We start from the raw sequence: 21,610 nt of genomic DNA, 5'->3' as shown, positions 1-21,610 counted from the left end.
GGATGTGGGATGGCGAGTGCAGGCGGGCAAGAGGGGCAGCCCTGCTGCCCAGGAGTCTGAGTGGAGCCCCTGCCCTGGGAGGCCCCTGTGTCCCCAGCAGCTCCGATCCCCAACCCCACCTGGGAGTGGACAGCAGGCAAGGCTGGTCCCTCAGACCCTCCAGCCTGGCTGCTTGGCCTGGGCGCTTGCCCACTCTGACCCTCAGTCTTCTCCTCTGTGAAATGGGCCCAGGGAGGCGGTGGGGCAGCACTCAGCCCAGGGACAGACCCAGCCCAGGACGAGGACGGTGGCGCCCCAGCTGCTGTTCTGAAGGAGGCCGTGGGGAGGCCAGAGGGGGCTCCTGGGACTGGCTGCCAGGTGGGCGCCAGGTGAGGACACCATCTTTCCGCCAGATGTCCACGGTCAGTTCTGCTCACCGTGACCACCACGTGGTCACCTGTCGACGCCTAGCGGCAAAGAGGGTGGGGAACCAGGTGTCCTGGAGACTCTTGGCCCAGCTCCAAGGCAGGTGGAGCTCAGACCCTTGGGAAGAAACAGGGACAGCGTGGCCGGGGGTGTCCAGGCTGCTGAGTTTAGCAGGGGCCAAGCAGACGGGGGCCATGGCGAGGGGACGTGGTCAGTTGACAGTGGAGGACGTGGTGGCAGAAGGGCAGGCCCATTCCCCAGCGCAGAGCCGCTGGCTCCTGTCCCCAGCTGGGCTCCCTGAGGGAAGGGACCCGGGCCACAGCGGCCTGGGCTCGCCTGGGCTTCGGCGACAGGACGTGGGCAGCCCCGCAGTGACCACAGCCCTCGTGAGAACAACCACAGAACTTTATTGACCACACCAGGAGCCGGGCTCCGCGACATCCAGGTCGTCGGTGTGAGCTCAAGTATCAGGCAAGGCACAAAGGTCCCCGTCCCCAGCTGCAGAGCAGTCAGTGCTGTGCCCAGCCCCACGGTGGGCCCCCGCTGGACCCACAGAGGCTGAGCACACAGCAGACACGTGGCGTGCAGGTGTGGCTGGCTCCAGGCGCACGGTGCACAGCCTGGATCCAGGGCCTGCCCTCCCCGGCCCCAGACCTGGAGGAGGCGCTGGGCACAGCGGGGTCTGAGCTGTCCTCTGGTGGAGTCCCCTCCTGGAGGGCAGGTCCTGGGCGGCCGCCCAGCCTCCTCGAGGCCAGGGTGGGCTCGGGGCCCCCAGGAGGCTGCCCGGCAGTGCAGGGTGGGGGTGGGGATCTCAGGCAGGAGGGGACACCGTGGCGGGGGGACGCTGCAGCTGGGGGACACTGCGGCTGTGTCTGGCTCAGGTGGGCCGAGGTATTGAGCGCAGCACAGGAGCAGCAGGGACGCTGGGTCTCTGTGCTAAAGGGACAGCAGAAGGCCCCACGGGGGCTCAAGGACACTCCAGGGACAGGCTCAGGGTGTCCTGGGGGGGGGCAGAGGTCACGCGGAACCAGGAGTTTCTACAAAGACGCAGAGCCCGACTGTCACAGTGGCCCCCAGAGGGGGACGGAGCCGCCCCGGGTGCCTGGCTCTGGGCTCTGGTGTCCAACTGGCTCGGCTCCTGGTGGCGGCTGGGGACAGTTCCTGAGGTGGGCGGGGCTGGCCCAGGACACTGCTGTCCCCGGCCTGTCGTAGCAGCAGCCACAGGAAGAGTCTTCACGGGGAGGAGACACACAGGCCAGGCGCCCCACAAGCCCCAGCGTCACAGGGAGCCCTTCCCTGAGACCACGAGGGTGACAACAAACACGAGGGTGTCCCGGCTCCTGGTGGCCGCACAGAGTGGGCCGCGGGGCTCGAAGGAGGAGGGACACAGCACACTGACCGCGGGCTCCTACCCACGGGGCGCTCGGGAGCTAGTGGGAGGCGTAGGCTGGGCTCCAGAGCCCCGAGGGGGGGCTGCCTCTGCGACCAGGAGGCAGGGCATTGAAGGAGGCCGGAGAGGAGGCCGCTGGATCTAGGGAGGAGGGAGAGAGAGAGTGAGCAAGGGACCCTCTGGGGAGTAGACGTGACTCCAACACTCTTAAGCCAAAAGAAGCATTTATGAAGAGCCTGCTGCATCCTAGGACACTTTCCTGTTGAGGCCTGAGGCCTCCAGGAGGCAGCAAAGGGAGATCCTCAGGGGTATGATGTGGAGAGGGCGGATGTTGAGATTGTGCAGTGCCCAACCTGTGCAGCTGTGTAGGGCGCCCCTGTGTCTCCTGTTCCTACTCAGGGGCTCACCCCCTGTAAAGGGAGCCCCTGGGTTATTTCCCCACTAACCCTCTGGGGTGTGGACAGGCTTCCAGGGGTCCCTGGGTTTTTGGAAGAGGATGTACTTCTGTAGACAGAAGAACTCTTCCAGGTGGGAAGGGGTGAGCCCACTGCAGGCTCGGCTATAAGGGAATTGTGTCACCGAGAGAGAGCGCGGCGTCTCCTAGGTCCCGTGTCACAGGTGAGAGGTGCGGCAGGGGCCAGGACATGTGTGGCTTCTTATTTCCAAGGAAAATGCTTCTCTCTATGAAACTCTGCCCTCGTTCAAAAAGTCCACTCCCCAGCCCTTGCCCGTGGCTGCCCAGGGCCAGGCACAGAGTCTGGCTGGGGGCCCCTGGGCGGCGGAGGGGAGCCTGGACCCAGAAAGGGCCACCATGAACAGCTGCACAGGTTGGGCACTGCAACCCCATTAGATGGTGCTCCCAGAGGGACGTGCCTCTGGAGGCCTGTGGGGTCACCAGGCCTGTAGGGCCACCAGGTCTCAGGTCCCTCGGAGACGGAGGGGTTGTCAAAGGAATAGGCTTTGCCTTTTCTCCCTCTGGGGGACCCCTCAGGACTGCCCGGACCCCTGGCCTGACTTGGGGCCTACGAGGCAGTCCCAGAGTGGACACCTGGGCCAGCGTGGGCAGGAGCCCGGGGCTGTCCCCCCACACCCCCACAGCCCGGCCCCGGGGCCCAGGGACCCCCCAGCTCTGCCCGTGGCGGGGGCTACTCACAGTGGGGACTGTGCCCAGGGCTGGCTCGGGGCGTGAGGACCACGGGGCCGGCGAGCTCCCGGGGCGCGTAGACTGCGTGGTAGGCTGTGAGGGTGGGCGGGTCAGCGTGGTCAGTACGGTCAGCGAGGGTAGGGCAGGCGGCACCCCCACGGCACCCCATGGCACCCCCCGGCTCACCTATGACGGTGACGGCCGTCCCGGCCAGCAGGGTGAAGAGCGAGAAGAACAGGGCCTGGTAGGAGTCCAGGAGGTGCTGGAAGAGGCCGGCCCCGTCTGCGCGGGGACACCGTCAGCAAGGCCAGGCCAGGGCCACCCCAGGCCCCGCCAGCCCCGCCCATCTGGAGGGTGGCCTGCCAGTGTCTGCCGGCCCCAGGATGCCCAGCAGGGCCACCAGGGCAGGGGACCCGCTCAGAGTCCACCCTGCGTCCCCTCCAGGTGGGAGGTTTCCCGTGGTGACCTGGCCCAGGGCCGGCCCAGGACGCACCTCGTGGCTGAGGAGGCAGGGAGGCAGGGAGGCCAGGAGCCCAGCCTCGAGGCCCGGCCAAGTGCCCGCCGGCCAGCTAGGGAGGCCCCGTGGGAACCCGAGCCATCGTCACGCTGCCCGTGACAGGCGGCTCTGGCAATGGTGCCCGGGGACAAGAGGGTCGAGGGGTTTGGGAGCCAGAAACAGCTCAGGAGGTTGGGTCCCAGGAGGGGAGGACGCTGGCCAGGGCCCCCCGGGAGGAGGACGCTGTGGCCGGAGCAGGGGCCGTGGGGGATCACAGGTGGACAAGAAGCCAGGGCCTGTGGGGGCCTGTGGCCACTGAGGGGACCCAGGCCCACCAAGGGCCTCAGCGGGTCCAGGCACCTAGTGACCCCGACTCTGGATAAAACACTGTGGGGGGGGGGGCGCAGGGGCCGGAGTTCAGTCCTCGGTACCCAAAAAAGGTGACTGTCACCTCCAGGGACACCCTGCACTTAGGACCCTCCAAGTCGGCATCTGACCACAGGTTTCCACTGACCCCCGAGACCACGCTGGCCAGCCCTGCCCCTGGCCCCCCGGGTCCCTCCCGTGACGTCCCGTCCCGACACTCACAAGGACCAGCCCCACGGCGATCCAGCACCAGGGCCACCGTCACCGGGATGGTGAGGGCCTGGTTAGTGGCAGGGCTGGAGAAGGTCAGGGCGGTGGACAGAGGGCCCTGGCTGCCCGCCCTGGGGTCCGAGACGCCGACCGTGTAGGTGACGAAGCTGGGCAGCCCCAGGGACTTCTCCTTCACGAAGGCCACCACAGCGGGGGACCCGGACCTGACCTGGGAGAGACGTCAGGCTGCAGGGACGCTCCACAGAGCCGCCGGCCGGGGGACCCAGCACACGGACAGACAAACCAACAGACAAACGAGTAATAAATAAAATTTTCTAAAACTCTGCAAAACCAAGCCAGGCGCAGTGGCCCACGCCTGTCCTCCCAGCGGCTGGGGAGGCTGAGGCAGGAGGATCGCAAGGTGGAGGCCAGCCTCAGCAGCTTAGTGAGGCCCTGAGCAACTCAGCGAGACCCTGTCTCTAAATAAAGTATAAAAAGGGGCTGGGGACGGTCACCACACGGTTGGCCAACGTGAAGTCCGACTGTGGTCCCCGCGTCCGTCCTGACCCCACCACTCACCTCCAAGCTGTCCAGGATCTCCGCGGCCCCGAAGACCTTGACCTCGCGGCTGGACAGGTGGTTGCTCAGGAGGATCTCGGCCTGGTCAGCGTAGAGCCCAGGGCTGAAGGGCACCTCGGCCCCCACCTGCTCCATGGAGGCCTGGCCCCCGGCCACCGAGGCCGTGACCACCAGGGGTGTCCTCCTCGAGCTCAGGTGCCTCAGCTGCCCGTCGGTCAGCCTGTGCATGGTGACCGCGCAGAGGTACTGGCCTGCGGAGACAGGGGCGTCCTGCTTGTCCCTGTCCCCCACCTGCGCTGACGCCCCGCCCTGTCCCTGACTCTCCTGCGGGTGCGGCGGTGGCTGGAGGCCAGCCTCCTGTGGGCACAGGAGTGACAGAGGCCAGGCCCTGGTGGCATCGCGCAGAACGGACTCCCGGGAGGCCCCTGAGCCAGGCCACGACCACTGGGCAGCCCAAGGCGGTGGGCAGAGCCCCTCAGCCCTGGCTCACCCAGTGTGACGTCGAAGTCCGGCTCGGCCGAGAACACGTCTGTCACCGGGAGGTCGAAGACGTCCTGCTGGAACCGAAGATGGCAGCCGAGGAGGGCCTCGGGGCCCAGAGCCGGGATGGCCGCCCTCTGGGCAGCGGAGCACTCGCCTGTGGACGGGCGGGGTCAGGAGGCCTGGCCAGCGGCCACCACACCCGGCCACCCAAGGCCAGGGACGGGTGGGCCCCAGGGAGGCGAAGGTGTCGGCCAGGAGCAGAGTGTCCCCTGGGTGGGAACAGGTGGCCGGGCGCAGCTCAGAGGCAGAGCACCTGCCCAGCCGTGGGGTCCTGGGCTCTGGGTGGCCTCTGGGCTCAGGGACACCGGGAGCCACCTCCCCGCGGCACGGACCTCTCAGGTTAGAGCTTCTGTCTCCCACGGTGACGGTCACTCTGGAGGCTGTGGCCCCCTGGAAGCTGGCCTGGGCCGTGTGGACACGCCGGGCCACGATCCTCTGGGGGACACTGACCACGATCTGTGGAGGGCGAGGCAGCTGGTGAGGAGCTGCCCGCTGGCCGTCCATGCTGGGCCCCCGTGACCCCTCCTGAGCCTGCGGCCTGCGGATACCCGGCCCCAGGTGACAACAGGACCAAGGCCTGTCCACCCGGCCAGCACAGCGTACACTCAGTCCGCTGGACCTCATGACCCGGCCTGCGCCCCTCTCGACCTCATGGCACCTGTGACACCCAGATGACCTTCCTGTCCAGGAGCGCCTGACCTGACCTCGCAGCCAAGAGGACCCACTTTAGTCTCCTGTCCTTTACTCGGAGTCATCAACCCCCACTGCAGGCCACAGGCGGAGGCCACACTGACCCCAGAGCCCAGGCACTGCCTCCTTCCAGGTCCCCAGGGGCCAGCTGGACAGGGCTGACCACCACAGCCCCAGACAGCACTCCTGGCCCTGGCTCTGCCCCAGTCCGTGTCCCACTTGATGCCTGTGGCTGGGCCTCGTCCCCAGCCCTGCGCCCAGCCCCCGTGTCCCGCCCACCCTCGGGGACACAGGAGGCCCCAGGTTTCCTGACAGCCCCACGTGGAGACGCGACCCCCACCTCGACCCCCTGGGACCCCCACTGTGCTGCCCACCCCCTGCCCCGGCTCCCCTCAGGAAGGGCCGTGGGCGCCTGGTCAGCCACGTGGACGGGGTCACCCCAGCCCTGCTCCCTGAGGCCACCTGCGCTCAGCCGCGGGACCAGCTGCCCAGACCTGACGCCTCTAGGATCTGACCAGAGACCGGCCAGGCCCAGGACGTGCAGCCCTCCTTCCAGCGGCCACCCAGGGCCCTGCGCCCCGGGACCTGCCTGCCCCCGACCACGGCTGGGCCCTTCCAGGAGGCAGGACACGCCCGGAGCACGGCACTGATATGCCACCGGGGTCCACGCTGACCCGTCCTCAGCCAGAAACACGGAGCCAAAGGGTTGCTGCCTCCAGAAGGCTCCAAAGGTGACCTGGTGGCTTCGATCTGTTGGTGACGTCACATCATTGAGCTTCCCTCGGGAACCACTGGTGGCTGCTGGGCCCTGGTGCACGGGTGCTGGCACCAACCCATGCGGTCACCTCCCGTCCCCTCCCTGCTCTAACACGGGGAGACAGAGGCTTGGGGACCGTGGGAAGCTGTTTCCACCTCAGAGTCCGGGTGGCTGACCCAGCCTGTGGCACCCAGACCCCGCCTGCCGCAGACGGCTCAGGTGGCCTCAGGCAGCTCAGGTGGCCTTGGTGGCCTCAGGTGGCCTCGGTGGCCTCAGGCAGCTCAGGTGGCCTCGGTGACTCAGGCGGCCTCGGTGGCCTGCGTGTCTTTCTCAGATTCCCCTGAGAGGAGCGGCCTCTGGGGAGGAGGCCCGGGGGTCTTGTCCCCCCTGAACAGCACAGCATGGTCACAGGGCACACAGTGCTTCCCTGCTGTCACCAGCCACCCAGGGACGACTCAGAGTGGACGCAGGGCCGCACAGGCCACAGGTCACACTGTGCCGTAGCACGTGAGGGACCTGACTGAGCACCTGCAGGTTTGGGGACCCAGGTCCTGGCCGAGCCCTGGACACACGGTACTGATCTAAAGGACAGGCGTTCCCAGCCACAGGCCAGGGCGCCGCTGCCCGCGGAGGGTGGGCCAGGCCCGGCGCCCACTGCCCTACCTCCTTGTAGGTCCTCAGGTGCCCGGGGACCTCGTAGTGCACCGTCACGGACCCCGCGTCCCGGGCCACGGCCACCCCCGTTTTGGGGTCAACCTGGAGGATGCTGTCGGCTGAAGAGCTCCAGGTTCCTGGGGCACCTGGGAGGAGAGGCCCCATGTCACCCGTCCCCCCCACAGAGGACCGGCCGCCTGCGACCTCGCTGGCCTCTTCCTGGCCCCTGCCCACAAGGGGCCTCGCGGTTCAGCCTCCCTGCCCGCCTCTGTGGCCACGTCCTGGTGGCCCCTTCTGGCGCACCTGCTCTGCGGACTGTGGCTGCCCAGCAGACCGTCCCCCGGGGGACCGTCCCCAAGGCCACCCTCCCCAGGCGCCCACTAGGGAGTGGCCCTGCTGCCCAGGCAGGTTCATCTCCAAAGCCGACATGGCCCATGTGGCCCTCTGGTGGCCGTTCCTGACCCCTTCAGGACACCCCGGGGTCTCCCTCCCACCCTGGCAGGCGCGGTGACCCCGAGACCACCCTGGTTGGCTCTCTCACCCTCGGGGCCGGTGAGCGCGGTGGCCAGGCAGAGGACATCCCCGACCACCACGGTGCCGGGCAGCTCTGGAGCGATGGCCGGCAGGACGGGCAGCGGCACGTAGTCGGAGAGGCCGGGGTGCTCGGGGTCCCACACGCGCAGCAGCGTCAGGCCCACGCTGACCGTGCGCAGGACGCAGGTGTTGTTGGTGGTGCCCTTGGTGACCTGCACGAAGTCCTCTCTGGGGACAGTGAGGTGCTCAGCTGGAGGGAGTCCCAGGGCCTCGCGGGCCTCCTCGAGCCTCACAGGACAGAGGCCACAGCCCCCGGCCACCCAGGGCCAGCACCGCCACCCCACACCCAGAAGGGAAACCGCGGCCAGGAGGAGTGACCCCCAGAGAAGGCCTCTGCTGTGGGACAGCCTCGCCACGTCCCCTCTGTGCACCGGTGACACTGTGCCTGCCACGTGGCGTGACAGGTGCGCTAAACAGCTGGCGCTTAGAGAGCAGCTGGTGCCCGTGTCTCCTAAGGCCCCGCTCTGCCAGCTCGGCCACCGGCCGTGGGAAGCCCAGGCTGCAGTGGTCACCACCGGCCGGATGCTCCCTCTGCCGAGGCTCCCTCCCCGGGCAAGGTGGCCCCTCCCTGGGAAACCACAAGTGACCCCCAAATAAAAACAGATTTGAATTGGACAGCACTGGGTCCTGTTGGTGGCTGAGCCCGAGTCCCCACCTGCCGCCGCGCCGGTTGGAACCAGGGGCACCCCAGGCAGGGCTGTGACAACAGTGTCACCCACACCCTACCTGTTGGTGGCAAAGCTGAGGACGGAACTGTGCGCGTGGAAGACGTCTCCAGAGTGGTCGTGGAAGTGGACGGTGAAGGTCACGGTCATCCCCAGGGGCAGGGCCGCCAGGGCCTCCTTGTCCTGGGTGTGCAGGACCGGGCTCATGGACATCCTCAGGTAGGAGATGGGGGACACCTGGAGGACAGGGGCAATACGATGACACCCCTGAGCTGGGGACGGGCCTCCAGAGCGCCATGCTTATGACCCAGTTCCCGCCTCCAACCATGCAGGCCAAGTCCCCCGGGTGCCACCCAGGACACCCACGTCAGGACCTGGAGAGACGGGAGCGCTGTGCTCGTGGCTTAAGCACCACCGGCTGTCACCTGGCTCTTGGGGCACGTGAGGCGGGAACAATGCCCCTTGGGTCAGAGAGGAGCCCCAGGTGACGGAGGAACCCGAGTCCCATAAATCGCAACTCAGCAAATCTCTCTGGATCCCAGGCAGAAACCTCCTGGCCACAAAGCCACCCCTCCCCAGTCCAAAGTCCCGGGAGGCAGTGGCTGGTATACAGTTAGTGCTCAGCACGTGCATGCTGAAACAGGATGAGCACTTAGCCACTTTCATGAGCTTGACAAGTATCGTGGGGGGTCCCTGGCACGTGCACAGCGTTTGGTCAAGGATCGACCTCGCTCTTCCCTGGGTGGCCCCCGCAGGGGCTCCACTCGCGGGGGTGGCCACGTTAGGGATCAGGCACGTCAGGCAGTGTACCCTTGGGCCGGGGGGACGGGGCACCAGCCCTGGGCCCCCGGGCTGATCCAGGCCCTCATTGGACTTGTTTCCCATCTATGAAACAAGGTGGGTGGAATCGGTGACCTCTCGGGGTCTTTGGCTCCAACGGCCACACACCTGCCCAGGATTTGTCCCTGGGTGACTCTTACGTAAATCCCTACCCACGGTTTGCAGCTGGAGAGTGAACACATTTTTTTTTTTTTTGGTACCGGGAAACTGAACCCAGAGGTGCTTAACCCCTGAGCCCCGTCCCCAGCCCTTTTTGTATTTTATTTAGAGATAGGGTCTCCCTGAGTCGCTCAGGGCCTTGCTAAGTGGCTGAGGCTGGCCTCCAACTGGGGATCCTCCTGCCTCAGCCTCCTGAGCTCCCGGGATCACAGGTGTGCACCGCAGGCCCCCGGCTGGGTGAACCAGTTTTACACCAGAAAGAGGAAAAACGTGCCTCTGAGCTTTAGATTTTGTTATCCAAAACAGGGCCAAGTGCCACCCACCTTCACGGCAATGATGATGGTCTGGTTGGCCCCGAAAGGCTCCTGAGCGGTCACTTCGACAGTGGACGTCCCGATCACAGAGCCGGACACCAGGAAGCCCCTCTCATCGGCATGCACGACAGGAACCTTCTCAGGCCCCTCCAGGACACGGTAGCAAAGAGCCGCGGCACCGTCCCTTGGGGAAGAAGACATCTGTTTCTGCAGATGGCTGCGGGGGTGGGGGACGGCCTCGGCGAGGGGCCCTGGTCGATGCCTCGAGATCGACCATCTGCCTGCAGTGCGGTGTGTGCCGTCGCCGTCTGCAGCCTCGTCAGCCACCCCCAGGAGACCTAAGCCAGAAAGCCTGTGGCTCTGAAGACAACGTGGCCACGCACTCCTCAGAGTGGCCGCGGGGTCAGCGGGCGGCGGGCGACAGACCCTGAGGACGGTTCCATCAGCGACACGGTCGTTTATGGGTAAAGATGGCTTCTGCAGCTAACGGTCACTGAGGTCAGGCCGCCTGGTGCGGTGCAGAGTGCGGGGCGGGGGCAGGACTGGGGCGGGGACAGGACCCGGGTGGGGACAGGATCCAGGTGGGGACAGGTCCGAGGTGGTCTAGAGCCTCCTCCGCCTTCTCTCTGGCCTCGGTTTCGACAGCTCTGAAAGGGGAGGCCGAGTGCCCCGTCCTATTTCTGGGGCTGCTCACTGGACCCTGCGAGGGGTCATGGACACCGTCAGCAGGCACTGAGCCAGGGGACGTCCTGTGGTGTCCTGCGCCCTCTCCTCTGCGGCCAGCCTTCCAGGTGGTCTGGGCCGCGGCTCCCCTAAATCTGGGGGCCAGCAGCTCTTACTTGAGCCCTGGCTTGGCTGTGTGGCCCCTTTCTTGGTGGGCTCCTGCAGGACGCCTGCTGTCACCTGATGTCACCTCGTGCCATCCACCTCTGCCTGCATTCCTGGGGCCTAGCACAGCACTGGGCACTGAGTTACTTAGGGCTGAACACTCTCTGGGTGTGCGTTCATAAAACATGGAACTCGGCCCCCGGGCCCTTAGTAACCGCCACTCAAGCGCAAGTGCTCCTTAGGAAAAGTGTCCCTGTCCCTGTGAGGGGCAGGTGGGAATCACGTCTGCTCAGAGCCTTTAAAGATGCACTTTTCGGACGTTAATGTGCATGGCCACCGCCCAGGGACCTCATTACAGGGCAGCTTTGTCCTTGCGGGTCTGGGCAGGGCTGCGAGGCGCACTTGACCTGGTCCCAGGTGAGGCCGCTCTAGTTAATTCATGGGCTCCGCTGCTGAGTCATTTGAAATATTTAACAGTCCAAGTTGGAACTTGTTCCCCTTTTCAACCCCGAGCTTCCCCCGTGAGTGGAAGATGTTTCTAGGCTGCGGGAGGCGGGCGGCCCCGGAGGAGGCCAGAGATGGGCAGCGGCTGCCCAGGCCCGGCCCAGTGCCCAGAAGGCCCCTGGGGCGTCCAGATGGGCATGGGGGGGCAGCTCCCAGCCCTGCTGCGAACAGGAGCCGGGACACGTACCTGTTTGTCTGGAGCTTGATAAACGAGTTGGGGGACATTAATATTTGTTCTGCTTCTATCTCGGGATTCAGCAGCCGCAGCTTCTCGAAAACCTGGGAAAGAGGGTGAGCTGGGTCTCCCACGGCACGCCCGAGGCCCCTTATCCACAAGTGGGGGCTGGGGGCCAGGACGAGACCAACGGCAGACCACCTGCCCCAAGGCCAGGGACACGATGGGGCTGGTGGCCCAGGAGCAGCAGCCGTCTGCACCCCGTGGTAGCTGGGCCACCTGCCTCACTCTCGGCCTCGGCCCCCATCACAGGAGACTCCACAGCAGGGAGATCAGGCCCGGCGTCCTGCTCGGGGGACCCCCACCACTGAGACATCCTGTCCTCCCTGTCGCCATCTCAGAACAAGCCTCTCTCTCTGCTGTGGCCCATCTGGCTCCCTCCCCTCTGCCATGCTCGAGGGCTCCCGGAGCACACAGGGGCAGCAGGACTCCTAAGGAGCCCACCACCTACATCCCCTCTCCCAGACCACATAGGGCAGCTGGCTCCCTGCCCTCCAGGCAGCGGTCCTGTGTCATGAGGCCCCACCCAAGGCCTGACCTCTGACCACAAGCAGAGCCCCTGACCACCTAAGCAGGCTCCGCCCTCCCCTGAACCAGGCTCCACCCTCCCGTGAGCTAGGCTCCACCCTCCCCTGAGCAGGCCCCGCCCTCCCCTGAGCAGACTCCACCCTCCCCTGAGCAGGCTCCACCCTCCCCTGAACCAGGCTCCACCCTCCCCTGAGCCAGGCTCCACCCTCCCTTGAGCAGGCCCCGCCCTCCCCTGAGCAGACTCCGCCCTCCCCTGAGCAGGCCCCGCCCTCCCCTGAACCAGGCCCCGCCCTTCCTTGAGCAGGCCCCACCCTCCCCTGAGCAGGCCCCACCCTCCCATGAGCAGGCCCTGCCCTCCCCTGAGCCAGGCTCCACCTTCCCCTGAGCAGACTCCACCCTCCCCTGAGCAGGCCCCGCCCTCCCCTGAACCAGGCCCCGCCCTCCCCTGAGCAGGCCCCACCCTCCCCTGAGCTAGGCTCCACCCTCTCCCGAGAAGGCCCCACCCTCCCCTGAGCAGGCTCCGCCCTTCCCTGAGCAGGCTCCGCCCTCCCCGGAGCAGGCCCTGCCCTCCCCTGAGCAGGCTCCGCCCTCCCCTGAGCAGACTCCACCCTCCCCTGAGCAGGCCCCGCCCTCCCCTGAACCAGGCCCCGCCCTCCCCTGAGCAGGCCCCGCCCTCCCCCTGAGCAGCCTCCACCTTCCCCTGAGCAGGCTCCGCCCTCCCCTGTGCAGGCTCCGCCCTTCCCTGAGCAGACTCCACCCTCCCCTGAACCAGGCTCTACCCTCCCCTGAACCAGGCTCCACCCTCCCTTGAGCAGGCCCTGCCCTCCCCTGAGCAGACCCCACCCTCCCCTGAGCAGGCCCCGCCCTCCCCTGAACCAGGCCCCGCCCTCCCCTGAACCAGGCCCCGCCCTCCCCTGAGCAGGCTCCACCCTCCCCTGAGCAGGCCCTGCCCTCCCCTGAGCAGGCTCCGCCCTCCCCTGAGCAGGCTCCGCCCTCCCCTGAGCAGGCCCTGCCCTCTCCTGAGCAGGCTCCGCCCTCCCCTGAGCAGGCTCCGCCCTCCCCTGAGCAGGCTCCGCCCTCTCCTGAGCAGGCCCCGCCCTCTCCTGAACTAGGCCCAGCTGCTGTTCCTGGAACCCATAGGCTGTCCCCAGTCACCAGGCCTTTGCTGCTCAGATCTGTAGCCAACCCTGCCACCGGCAGAGTCCCTCCGTGCAGTCTGGTGACACCACCCTTGGGCTCCCCCCAGGGTGACACACACCCCCTCTGCCCGTCCTCCCCAGGCAGGCGCAGCCCCTCAGTGCAGCGAGGGTCCCCCACACCAGGGGCCCAGCCCTGAGCTCTGGGCCAGGCCCCTGCGCTGTCTGCTGCCCTCACGGCTGTGTCCCGTTGGTACCTGGACCTGGATCTCGTCCGAGAGCTCCTTGGCAAGGCCGTGCAGCTGTCCCGCCGAGGGGTCCAGGGCCTTGACCACCACCCTCAGCCCCGTGCGGCCCTTCGCCCGGCCGAGCAGGCTCATGGCGAAGTTGTACTGCGAGGGCAGCTGAATGGACGCCTGGAAGGCAGAGAGCGGGCTCAGGGACAGGCCTGGGGGCACCCTCTTCCCCAAGGCCACTGCCCTCGGCCAGGGTCAGATCTGCTGACCCAGGGCCACACAGACGGCAGTCACCCACACAAGGCCACGGGCCACTCTGCATGGTGCCTGGGACGCGGGGTCACTGAGCGGGGCCTGGAGCCCTGTGTGTGCGTGGGAGTGTTATGTGGGGGCTGCTGGGTTTTGTGGGGTCCCCCGCAGGGCCCGCTGCAGGACGTCTGTGATAAGCCACACTGTGTCCTGCAGCGGGCCCTGTGTCCCCTGCCCTGGGAGAGGCCCCCGGGGCGATGAGGCCGCCCGCCCTCCGGGAGGCAGGCTGGGCCCTACCTCGTGGTGCCGCCCACGGAGCTCCAAGATGTCGCGCTTGGTGACCGACCAGTGGAAGGTCAGGCCTGGCACCGCGTTTGCAAAGGAGAAAGGGCTCTGGTTGTTGGTGATCCCGGTGACATAGACGGGCATCTGGGGGTGGGAGAGCCAGGCCTGTGAGCACCCACGCACCCAGGCTGGGGACCCTCCTCCAGGGGCTCTGCCTCTCTGTCCACGTCCACCCTGCGTGGACTCGGGCCGGACACAGGTTCTGGGAGCCCTGACCAAACACCAGATAATCCAACCACTGGGGACCGGCCCGTCCCTCCCTGCCAGGGGCTGTGCATGGCCAGGTGCATTTCTGGAAGGACCCCTGGGGCTGCAGGAGGCCTGCGGACACCCCCTGGCCACTCAGCCCACGCTGCCTGAGGTCCGCACCCTCCTGCTGACCCTCCCAGGCCAGCAGGGGCCTCTGCCTGTAGGGCGTGGGCACAGGCAGCCGGCCCCGAGCCCGACTCCAGGTGGCAGACTGGGGACGCGCGGTGCAAGCCACACCCGCAACCAGCTGCAAGGGCCTGAGAACTGTCCGACCTCGCCCTGGGCATGCTGGGGACACTGGGGACGACCCCAGGTGCCTGGGAGGACACTCAGGCCCCTGCACCCACGGGGCGCTTCACACGAGGGACGTGGGCACACTTAGGTCTTGGTACTGGCAGGGATTCCGGGAACCAGGCCCCTCGGGTGCCAAGGGACAGCAGCCCTGGCTGTGCACAGGACTCAGGGTGTCCATGTCCATCCGCTGACTGGCCAACCTCACAGGGCCACCTGGCGCAGGTAGGGGGACAGGCTCTGGCACAGGGACAGGGGCAGGGGCTTTGGCGCAGGGAAGTGCCCTCACAGTGGCTTCGTCACAACCAGAACACGGAGCCCCATCCCGACTGGTCCTCACCTGGGTGCCCGTCCTCATGCGCGTGATGGGTGCGCGGATCCTCACCGCCCGCAGCTGCACCACCTCTAGCTCCACCAGGTCCTGGGAAGAGACTGGGCTCAGGCTGCGGGCGCTTCGGAGTCCCCACCTGGCCCCTGAGCCTCGAGGCCCACTGACCCATGTTAGCACGGCAGGCTTGCTGGGGCCTGCTCTCTCAGCGGGTGGCCCTTGCAGGACAGGTCTCTAGGTCCTCCCAACCCCAAATCCAGCTCGTCCTTCTCCCTGACTCAGGACACAGGGAGGCACACAGGAGCCACAGGGTGCGGTGAGAACAGACCCCATATACTCCCACGTTCTCAACTCCATGCTCCTGTTGATCTGATCAAAGGCCCACTTCAGTGGCCTGCTGACCTGTGCAGCTGACCTGGGCTGTGCTCAGGCTGCTAACCCCTCCAGGCCTGCTGACAGGCTCAAGGGGACCCTGTGCCTCCTGACTGCTGTCAATCCTTGGCACTCAGCTGGTCCTCAAAAGCACTCACTCTCCCACCTGCCCCGGGTCCTCCTTCTGTGGTCCATTTCCACTAAGAGGCCTGGGCCACCCGGCAGGACCACCCAGCAGGTTGGGGTGCTGATTCTGAGCTGGGGTTGGACAGCTGGTCCTGGATGCTTTGACCAGACACAGCTCGACATGGACGTGGGTCCAGGGAGCAAGGGGGCCAGCAAGGCCAGGCACTGAAGCTGCGGGCGGAGGAGTCCATCAGTGGACTCACGGCTGGATCAAAGTCCGCCCGGGAAGCAGGATCACAGGCCCTGAGCTCAGAGGGCTCGGGCTGCTCGGAGGGGACCCGCTTCTGGGCGAGGGACGCCGGCTGAGATCTGAAGAGGCCCTCCTCCCTGGTGGCCCTGCGCGCCCACGGGGCTGTCCTCAGCCCCCAGCGCTCAGTGTGGCCGGCAGCGGGACCCCAACCTGCACCCGAGGGCCTGGGTCACCACGGCCGAAGGATGCCAGGGGCACCCAAGGCCTCTGGGGTACCCCTGAGCCTCTCACAGCCATGGAGATGACCCGGCCTCCGCTCCAGGGGATGGAGGTGCCCGACCCCGGGAAAGGCAGCGGACCTCGGATGCTGACCCCTGGCCTGGAGCCCCCCATGCAGGCGGGGCAGGAGGCCTGCCCAGCAGGGACAGCTGTCTGGTGACCAGGAGGAGCAATCAGGCCTGTCCCCCCAGCAGAGGCTTGGGGACGCCCGACTGTGGCAGGTGGCTCACGGTCCCTCCTGGAGGAGCCACCCCTGACTGATTCTCAATCTGCCACACTCGGGGCACGACCCTGAGCGCACGCACACTGTCACCCACACAGTGTCCCCTCCTCTGTCCCCGGCACATAATCAAACCCCACTGGGAACGAGCCAGCAAGACCAAGAGCCCGGCCATGTCCCTGACCTGCCACACGAGGATGGGGACACTGGCTGGTCACCTTGGGGGCTCTCTGCAAATGGGAGCCAGAGGCACAGAGCTGAGGACCGAGGAGAGGAGCGCGCAGCGTCCACCCACTGGGGGCACGGGGTGGGGTGGTGGCCTGGCCCCACACGGAGCAGGAGGCACCCGGGGACGGGGCCCACATGGGCAGTTTGTCCCAGGAGGGGACACATAGGGACGGCAGGTCCAGGGGGCAGGTCCCCAGGAGTGCCTGGCACCGCTGGCCACACGGGGCTGCCTGGACCCAGGGCCAACCCATAGGGCTCCCCACCCCAGGCATGGCCAGTGCCGGCCACCACGGGCTCAGGGATACCTGGGAGACCACGATGACCTTGCCGGTGTCCGCGTCCGCCGCTTGCACGACGCCCGACACGGTGCCGCTGCCCACGGCCAGGCCACGGACCAGCCCTGTGCTGCCCACGGTGGCCACGCTGGCGTTGCTGACAGAGAAGAGGATGTGGGACTGCGGCTGGGGACCGCCCTCGGAGGTGACCTGCGGGGCAGACACGTGGCTTCGTGGGCACCTGCACAGCGCGTCAGGAACGTCCACCCTCGGGCCAGCAGAGGCCGCAGGCGGGACTGTCCTGAGCCGGGACGGTGGCCTCCTTGCTGGGACCCGCTGGGGACACGAGGGGGAAGGACAGGCCTCGGCTCCTACCTGCATCGTGGCCCCGATGATCAGCGTCACCCTCCTGGGAATCAGCCTGAACGGGGGGAAGACCTGAGGGGACGGGAGAGGACGGGTGAGCCTCGGTCACGTGGGCCACATGGGGCACGGCGCCCAGGCCTCAGGAGCTGGTGGGCAGAGGTCGGGCGGCGACGCTGGACAGTGGACGGCAGCCACGGGTGGCCGCGGGGGCCTTGGTAGGACACGCCTCCTCTGGCCCAGGACAGACCCACAGAGCCCAAGGCGGGTCCTGTGACGGGGACAGCAAGCCCTCGGGGGCTCACACACGTCACCGTCTGCCACCTCTGGCTCCTGAGGTCCCCGACGTCCCTCCTGATCCCTGAGGACGTGAGGAGCCCAGCGGCCATCTACTCCAGCGTCCTCAGGGTTTCTGAGGTGTAAAGAGGGGCCGAGGGGCAGGGCCCAGTGGGCGGGCAGAAGGGATACGCGACCCCCCCACGGCAGGTCCCCACCCCCTGGGCAGCCCCCCAAGTCCCCGCGGCAGGTGAGCGGCCACAGGAGCCACCAGGACACTGCCCATAGCAGGAGGGTCAGCCTCCCAGGGCTGCGCCACTGAAGGGGCCAGCCCTTCATGCCAGGTGGAGGGAGGTGACCGTCCCCTGGAGGCCAGCACTGTCCCCTCGAGGTAGGCATGGCCCCTACCAGCTTTGGACACAGGTCAACAAAGCCCACAGGCCCATGCGGGGCCGAGTTCCTTGGAGGGTCCACTCAGCAGGGTGCCCTGGCCCCGGTGGCCTTGGCTCTGAGACTCTAAGGACCCGACAGAGCCCGGCGTCACACGGAGACGGGGGCCTCAGGGCTGCCTTCCCCAGAGTGGCCTGCCCTGGGTGGCTCCGGGTGGCTCAGTGACCCTCTGCCCACACAGCCCCGTGGCAGGAGCTCAACCCCCAGGCGCCCGGGCGGAGGCTCAGGTCAGGTCTACACAGTGCGTCTGCCACCTCCCCCCAGGCCACCCTCTGGGAACAGTTCTTGCCCGTCCCCTTGCCATGTGACAAGGCATGCCCCTCCTTAGGGCCACACAGACCCCCTGTGTCACAGAGGGAGATCAGGCTGGGCTCAGGGGCCCATGCCTGTCATCCCAGCGGTTTGGGAGGCTGAGGCAGGAGGATGGCCAGTTGGAGGCCAGCCTCAGCAAAAGTGAAGCCCTAAGCAACTCAGCGAGACTCTGTCTCTAAATAAAATGCAAAACAGGGCTGGGGACGGGACTCAGGGGTGGAGGGCCCCTGGGTTTAAGCCCTGGTACCAAAAAGCAAACCCCCCAGCCACCTCCCTCCAGCACTGAGACCTGCCTCCCGGCCCCGGGGCCGGGTGGAGACCCTCTCCTCAGAAGCCAGGACGGGCACACATTTTATCAAAGCCTCTCTGTGGTGACTTCCTGGGCTGTTGCTGGACCGTGCAGCCTGTCACCAAGAAGACACCCTCCCCCAGCAGGGGCAGACCCCAGAGGGCGTGAGAAGGGCCGGTTTACTTCAATCTGCTGCGGGGTCGAGCTGATCCTCTGTCCGGCGGTATCGGTCACGCTTGCGGTCAGGCTGGTCTGGCCGATGGCCGTGCCGTGCACCAGGAACGCAGCGGTGTAGCTGTCCAGGGCTTCGTCCAGGGCCCTGAAACAGACGGGGCGCTGGGTTCCACCTCCGGGTCAGACCTGGCAGGGAGGGCGCAGTCGGGCCAGCACTGTCCCTGAGAAGCCCGCCTGACCCCCGGGAGGACTCACACCAGGGTGATGATCTGGGAGGCCGCCCGCAGCTTGAGGTCCATGAAGGCAAAGTACTTGGCCAGGAAAGGCTTCTTGTAAAAGTCCAGCACTCGGACGTGGGCCTTGACCGTCTTCCCAATCTCCACCTGCGTCGGGGGGGACAGAGGCGTGAAGGACCAGTTCCCTCAGGTGGGGACAGTGACCTCAAAACCAATGCCCTAGGAGCTGGCGATGAGTCGCCCAGGATGACCTCACTCTGGACCAGGTCAATCAACAAATGAACACCAATTAAGTACTTACTGTATACAACAGGACTTGGGGACACTAAGAGACATGAATTCCACCCCCTACTCTTAATGGATGAACCACAGAACCCCGAAAATAAGGTATAGCTTAGGCCAGACGCGGTGGCACACGCCTGTCATCCTAGCAGCTCGGGAGGCTGAGGCAGGAGGATCGCGAGTTCAAAGCCAGCCTCAGCAACAGTGAGGCCCTAAGCAAATGAGTGAGACCCTGTCTCTAAATAAAATACAAAATAGGGCTGGGGATGCAGCTAAGGGGCTGAGTTTCCCTGAGTCCAATCTCTGGTACCCCCATCCAAAAAAAAGAAAAAAATATATATAGCTTATAACTCCATCATGCATTCAACAGGAGCTCAATAAGTGCTCACCAACTGAACAGTTCACATCTGGCAGTGCATAATAGCAAGTGGGGGTTGGAAATGCTTAGCAAAGAAAAAGGAGTCTAGTAAGCAAATGAGCAGCAGAAATCAGATTATGGGAGGAATATTTAAGACCCGGTCGGGAATGTTAGCTCTTTAGCTAATGATACTTTGTAGGTTAGTAGCCTAAGCTGCCTGAACATTTGCCTTTTAATTACCAACCATTATACCCACTGGGTCAAACAAGAGGCTGACAGCACCCCCCTGGAAGCCTGGCATGGATTACCTCTGATATTTGAAGTCATAAAAATTTCCTGATGAGCTGGGTGCCTGTAATCCCAGTGGCACGGGAGGCTGGGGCAGGAGGATCGTGAGCCTCAGCAACAGCGAGGCCCTAAGCAACTCAGTGAGGCCCTGTCTCTCAATTAAATACCAAAAGGGCTGGGGAAGGGGCTCAGGGGCCGAGTGCCCCTGGGATCAGTCCTGGTACCAAAAAATAATAATAATAAAAGAAAAAGAAAAAGTTTCCTGATGAGGCCAAAGAAAACCCAGGTCTATTATTTACCATTTTGCAAGAGCAATTGGAGGCCCTGAGCTCTCCCCAGGGTGGTGAAACTCAAGAGGAGCACAGCTGCGCCGGGGGTGGGGGGCCCGGCTGCTGTGTGACCTACGGGCGCTGGAGGACACGGGTCCCAGGCCAGGCTGGCTTAGCTGACCTCGCCAGGGTCTGCGGCTGAGCCCCGCGGATGTCGGCTGGATGAGGAAACCGGACAGCAGTGGAGATGCTGCCCCTCCCCGTCCAGCCAGGGAGCTCAGAGCAGCCCAAGGGCAGGAGGGACATGGCAAGAAGTGGGAAGGCCAGCTTCAAGGCCACAGGGACGAGTCCACTGACCTTGTCGACCACGCGGACGTACAGCTCGTGGATGTCCGAGACATGGACGGTGGCCTTGGCTGGGGCCAGGAAGGGCAGGCACAGGTCGTGGATCAGGACGGTGGCCGAGCCTGGCAGCAAAGGGTGCACCTGCAAGACGCGGGGTGGGCGGGGTCAGGCCCCCACCTCTGGGGTGCCGCTGCCTAAGACCAGCGTTTGGAGGCAGTGGAGAAGGACATCCACAACCCAAGGGGTGTTCTGTCCACTTCCATGGGCCCCACGACCAGCCAGCAGAGGAGCTGGGGACGTAAAATGTCCGTGCTGGATCTCAGAGAGAGCGTCTATCTCAATATTGTCCATTTTACAAAGAGAAGAAAATGGAAGCTGCTCAGAGAGGGGCAGTGGGCGGCCTTGGGACACACAGCAACCTGAAGGCAGAGTCAGGATTTAACCCCAGGAGGCCAGGTCCTGTTCTGGCCGTCTGTTTCTGCGACTCCATGGGGCGAGGCTGCCAACCAGGAGCTGGCAGAATAGGAGACAGGTGCTTTCAAAAGTGAGTTCTAAGAAACCCCCATTAGAGCTCACAGCGTCACAGAACCTGGGGACCGACCCCAGAGGTCACTCAGGCAGATGCTCCTAGAGGCTCATCCATCTCTACGCCCTGGCTTTGCTTGAGGTAGTGACCACAGCAGATGCACCAAGTGAAGGAGCAAACCTGAGCTGGTGTTTTCTGGACTTTTAGCTGTCAATGATCCCCATTTTTAACTCTTCTCTCCCACCCCCTTCCAGGGACCCCACTTTCTACAGAATCTCCCCCCTAACAAACGGCAACCCAGTCTCTCTCTCATGCTGCCAGATGATGGGCATCCACACACTGGACGTTTCTCGGCTGAACATGGACCAGCTGCAACATGTCATAGTGCTTAGGCGAGTATTTCAACTGGGGGTTTTTGGTTGGGGTGGGCAGGGCCAAGGGGGGTTGCGGCCCGTCTCTAGCTCACTTTGCTTCCTGCTCTTTGGGATCCCCTACTCAGGGGAAGGGCCATGTGCACAGCGAGCAGGTCAGTATCTGCTAAGAGGACTTTCAGTACTAAGAATCTGGAGGGGGAAAAATCAGGCTTTGGACTCAAAAGGAGACAAGCAGCCACGATCATATCGCACCCTGGTTAAAACACGTCCATGGCTTTCCAGGCCTCTGAGGTTGAGCCCGAATCCTTAACGTGTCCTACTGGAGACTGCAGTGGCCAAGGCCACAACCCCCCTTGGCCCTGCCTGCCCTGACTGAAAACCACTAAGTTGAAATACACGCCTAAGCAATATGACACTCGCAGAGCCACAGTCTCACTGCACCATCCCTCACAACCACCAAGCCCCAGCCACATCAGCCTTCTCTCCTGTCCTCACACTCAGCAGGCTCCTGCCTGCTGCTGTGTAGACCTTATAGTCCACCTTGAAGATCTGGGATACAGCCAGGCATGGTGGTGCATGCCTG

The 21,610-nt window shown here is 65.4% G+C and overlaps 1 protein-coding gene across 1 annotated transcript in view; it reads right to left on the bottom strand.

Moving 5' to 3' along the window:
* Positions 1–792: 792 nt before the first annotated feature.
* Nup210 (nucleoporin 210) overlaps positions 793–21,610 on the bottom strand; it is a 63,581-nt gene continuing 42,763 nt past the window's right edge. The window contains exons 21-40 of the mRNA XM_071605924.1: positions 20,140–20,268; positions 18,605–18,732; positions 18,359–18,494; positions 16,861–16,923; positions 16,516–16,695; positions 14,748–14,828; positions 13,820–13,951; positions 13,295–13,453; positions 11,326–11,417; positions 9,816–9,990; positions 8,555–8,730; positions 7,776–7,996; positions 7,244–7,380; positions 5,466–5,589; positions 5,081–5,227; positions 4,591–4,841; positions 4,024–4,240; positions 3,126–3,221; positions 2,949–3,032; positions 793–1,936 (exon numbers count right to left, since the gene is read on the bottom strand). Of these exons, the coding sequence (XP_071462025.1) occupies positions 1,836–1,936; positions 2,949–3,032; positions 3,126–3,221; positions 4,024–4,240; positions 4,591–4,841; positions 5,081–5,227; positions 5,466–5,589; positions 7,244–7,380; positions 7,776–7,996; positions 8,555–8,730; positions 9,816–9,990; positions 11,326–11,417; positions 13,295–13,453; positions 13,820–13,951; positions 14,748–14,828; positions 16,516–16,695; positions 16,861–16,923; positions 18,359–18,494; positions 18,605–18,732; positions 20,140–20,268 (2,829 nt within the window). The 3' untranslated portion in view covers positions 793–1,835. The remainder of the gene's footprint in view (positions 1,937–2,948; positions 3,033–3,125; positions 3,222–4,023; positions 4,241–4,590; positions 4,842–5,080; positions 5,228–5,465; positions 5,590–7,243; positions 7,381–7,775; positions 7,997–8,554; positions 8,731–9,815; positions 9,991–11,325; positions 11,418–13,294; positions 13,454–13,819; positions 13,952–14,747; positions 14,829–16,515; positions 16,696–16,860; positions 16,924–18,358; positions 18,495–18,604; positions 18,733–20,139; positions 20,269–21,610) is intronic.

Source organism: Marmota flaviventris, chromosome 20 (genome assembly GCF_047511675.1).
Source record: "Marmota flaviventris isolate mMarFla1 chromosome 20, mMarFla1.hap1, whole genome shotgun sequence".
In the NCBI taxonomy this organism is placed as follows: Eukaryota; Metazoa; Chordata; class Mammalia; order Rodentia; family Sciuridae; genus Marmota; species Marmota flaviventris.
This window is presented reverse-complemented; position numbering and strand designations above follow the sequence as displayed.